Source organism: Notothenia coriiceps, unplaced genomic scaffold, assembly GCF_000735185.1.
Source record: "Notothenia coriiceps isolate Sejong01 unplaced genomic scaffold, NC01 NC01_scaffold00013594, whole genome shotgun sequence".
In the NCBI taxonomy this organism is placed as follows: Eukaryota; Metazoa; Chordata; class Actinopteri; order Perciformes; family Nototheniidae; genus Notothenia; species Notothenia coriiceps.
The window spans coordinates 1-3,976 of record NW_011346295.1 but is presented as its reverse complement, the minus strand read 5'-3'; the positions used below and the strand labels follow the sequence as shown (position 1 = coordinate 3,976).

The 3,976-nt window shown below is 40.1% G+C and overlaps 1 protein-coding gene across 1 annotated transcript; it reads left to right on the top strand.

The window, feature by feature from the left end:
* Nucleotides 1–33: 33 nt before the first annotated feature.
* Nucleotides 34–2,308, top strand: LOC104948066 (multidrug resistance-associated protein 1-like). The gene is made up of 2 exons (XM_010774225.1): nucleotides 34–523; nucleotides 613–2,308. The coding sequence occupies exons 1-2, from the start codon at nucleotides 303–305 to the stop codon at nucleotides 719–721; spliced, it is 330 nt and encodes a 109-aa protein (XP_010772527.1). The 5' UTR covers nucleotides 34–302; the 3' UTR covers nucleotides 722–2,308.
* Nucleotides 2,309–3,976: the final 1,668 nt, after the last annotated feature.

Here is a 3,976-nt window from a genome sequence, read left to right as displayed (position 1 = left end):
TGAAACAGCCTCTTATAGCCGTTAGAGCAGCTAGCTATCACCAGATGCTAACAACAACAAAACACGTACACTCACTCGCGCCACACATACGGACACCCTCCCGAGCTTGTTTGATACACAGAGACCCATCGAGGGCTTTAATGTATGATCGGTGTGACAGTGGCCATGTCAGCAGGCCACATAGACAGCCAGTCACCCTGTGTGAGGCAGGACCACATTTACGCAGCGTCCTGTTCACAATACATACAAAAAAAACTGCCATTAATAAATGACTGTCAGAAATCCTAAGTATCTGTTGGCTTATGGAAGCATGTGTGTTTCCCACCAGTGTAGGTCAGAGGCAGCTGCTGTGTTTGGCCCGAGCTCTGCTGAGGAAGACCAAAATCCTGGTTTTGGATGAGGCCACAGCTGCTGTGGACATGGAGACAGACAACCTGATCCAGTCCACCATCCGCTCACAGTTTGACGACTGCACCGTCCTCACCATCGCTCATCGCCTCAACACCATCATGGACTACTCCAGGTAGAGTGAGTGAGTGACGTGAGTTGAGTGACGTGAGTGTTCTTTTGCTCCTCGTACTGTGACAGTTCATCAGTGTTCTGATCCTCTAGGATCCTGGTGTTGGACAAGGGAGAGATGGCAGAGTTTGACACCCCTTCCAATCTCATTGCTCAAAGAGGAGCATTCTACAAAATGGCCAAGGACGCCGGGCTGGTGTGAAGCAGGAGGCTCCTCACTGTCCAGAATCGCCTCTGAGCCACCACAGCTCCTCTGCCGTCCTGCAATTAGGTCCTGAAATAAAGAGGAGGGAGATAAAGTGAGGAGTTGTTCTACACTTTGGAACAACTGTGTTTGACTATTAAAGAAAGGGTGTTAATGAGAACAAGGGTTTTAGTTGGACATGTTCCAACACTGCTGGTCCTTCTAGCATTGGTAAGCAATACTGAAGTCAGAAGACGACATCAAGTATGTTGTCTTTTAAATACAAAATCATATAGTGCCAAAGACTGCATTCAAACATCCCAGTTGTTTTCAAATGCAGTTGTCCCAGTTCCATAATATATAGTTAGAACATACAACATTTCATCTATATTAATCGTTTGGACTATGCTGTTTTTTACAGTTACTATTGAAGAAATCAACTACTTTACAGTTTCATGCTAACTGTAACTGTAAAGTTTCATGCTAACTGTAACCTGCACTCAGTGTAACGGATAAGGCAGACATTATCATATCATTTCTTATATGAAGGAAAATATAAAACATCCAAGAGCTTATCTGTAAAGCAGGTGTCGTAGGGCACATTAAAGTTGACTCAAATCAATTTATAATCAGTAGTGAGTGGAACTGGGACTCAGCTGATTCTTGGACCTTATAGCTACCAAAGCTAGCTGAAATAGGGCAATGCACTTGTTTCTTATAGTTGAATGTAACATCAGTTGGAGTGATTCTTCTGTGAGAGAGGAGTGTTTTGCGGTTGTCTTATTTTCAGAGCATCACCACAACGATGTGGCTGTGTGAGGAGCAACACAAGGTGTGCCAACTGATGTGTCAGAAACAATAGTTGCGCTGATGATGTGACAGGAAGGGAAGGCTTGTGACATTGAACATCATCGCATAAAACACAACGCAAAAACTCTGGGAAACTTTTAGATAGATAACACTGACTGTTACTTTACATCCACCACTGATTGTATTTATTGTGTGTTTGTGTTTAATCGACAACAGCTTTAAATATATGTGTTCATGCAAGTTGCTGATAAGGTCAGAGACTTATTTTAGGTGAATTCTAATGAGGTGACATTGTACTGAATGTACACAAAATGAATGTTTATAATCTCTTAATGTTCATTTTGTCGTTTTATATACCCATTATAAATATTTGTATTGTGACTGACAGCAGTTTAGAAGTTGATTCGACAGGGTTTTTTACATTGCCATTTTGATGATAGTAAGTTACTGCGTTATTTTGACCGTTTTGATAAGATGCTGACATGGAGAAATAAATTCCCACAGTTTAGAGTGTGCACGAGGTAGCAGTTTAATGCTCTGAGAAGCCCTGGTTATAGTAAAAATAAAACATTCAAGTTCAGGTCAATGAATCTTAAAAATACACAGCAGAAGTAATGATGTAAGTGCATTGAGCTACTGTACTGTATATTGTTTTGATGTATCACTATGAAGATGTTACTGCTTTGCACTGCTGTCATTAAAAGAACATTACCTTGAACAAACAAATTCCTCCCTTCCTGATTCCATTTTGAAACGTGTACTACATTTGTATGTTATTAACTTGCATAACTTGCATACAAGACAAAATGTAGGGTGCAAATCTAAGAGGCTGTGCCAGTTATAGAGCCCTTTGTTTCTAATAGGAACTGAAAACCATATGAAAAATGTTTGCACTCACTTCATTGTCACTGTAATAACTTGATCTAATGTATTCAATTCAGAGGGAAATTATTCTGAAATTAATTAAGATTCATCTTAAAAGTTTGCCATAGTGTGCACATACTGTATAGTCTCATGCTGTGTGTGAATCCAATGCAATAAATAATATTTTTCCTCCATTGACTAGATTCCCATAGTCACTGGTGGTTAGGCTGGTTTGTTAGTGTGAGGCTCCTGGATGATGACTGTTACCAAGTCATGATTGTGGCATTGTGAATGTCGTATGTGGGAACATTTGGAGCCACATATGGGATCTGTGTCATTCTTTAGTCTTGGTGTTAAAAGTTATGCTTCTGGTGAGCATTTTTGTTTTACATATGTATGATTAAAGGAGTATATTAAAAGTTGTATTAATGCACATCTTCATTTGCGTAATTAGCTTTAAAATATTAGACACTTGACACAGTTGCTTTTGGCAAAGCACAAAAAGAAAACTCGAGAAAGATGAGTTATTGTTATTACAACATGACTTCACTATTATTTAACAACTCTTTTTATTGGGTTCTTTTATTTGGGGTTAAGTACATTGTCAGAATAAGTGAGAAATGGATTTAACTTCTGTTAGACAATTATATGCCATACATTTTTGCATACATTCACAGTAAATATGTATTCAGTATGATAGCTGTCGAACAGAAGTTAAATTCATGTATAACTTATTCTGAATGTACTTAACCCCAAATAAAAGAACCCAATAAAAAGAGTTGTTAATTACTAGTGAAGTCACGTTGTAATAACAATAACTCATCCCTCTCGAGTTTTCTTTTTGAGCTTTGCCAAAAGCCACTGTGTCAAGTGTCCTACTTGGGTTGCCGTACGAAGTTGCCCAATATGGCGGACCATCTCGCACATGCGCACAGCAGATCGGGCAGAGCTGCAGATCGGGTAGTGAGAGGAAGGTTCCTAAGCTAAATGGACTATTCGACTCCAACCCCGGTTTGTGGGGAAGGAAGATGGCGGCGATGGATGAAACTGGATTGCTTTTGCGCTATTAAAACGGCAAAAAAGCAGTTTTTGCCCCTTATCACGGCTCATCAAATGTAATGCAAGACGGCAGCGTTAATCTCCTGCTATAGATAACAGGACTACAGGACTAAAGGTAAACCAGCAGCACACTGTCACTGACCCTCTCGCGACCATAAGCCTACATGAGCTACTGTAAGAGAAATGGTGAAGCTAGCTAGCCAACTGAATGCCTCCGTCTTTATAGAGTTTGTATCCAAACAATGCAGCATTCAAACGCGACAACTACAAATATGTAACACTAGCTCACCCGGACACAACGTTAGGTGTAATCTTTTACAATAAAAGAGTTAGAAAATACATAGGGCAGGGAGGCAGTGAACGCTACACAGGGCAGTACACGGTACACAGCAGGAATACAATTAATTTGCAAAACGAGAAAAATCGATACATACACAGGTTATTAGCTTAAATCAGGGGTGTCAAAACTCAAATACACAGTGGGCCAAAATAAAAGATAAACGGTACTAGTCGAGGGCCGGGCTGGTTCAATGTTTATTG

Excerpts from the sequence above, each read along its gene's own strand:
- LOC104948066 (XM_010774225.1), top strand. The coding sequence starts at position 303 with ATGGAAGCATGTGTGTTTCCCACCAGTGTAGGTCAGAGGCAGCTGCTG. Across the intron at positions 524-612 it reads ACCATCATGGACTACTCCAG|GATCCTGGTGTTGGACAAGG; the intron begins GTAGAGTGAGTG and ends CTGATCCTCTAG.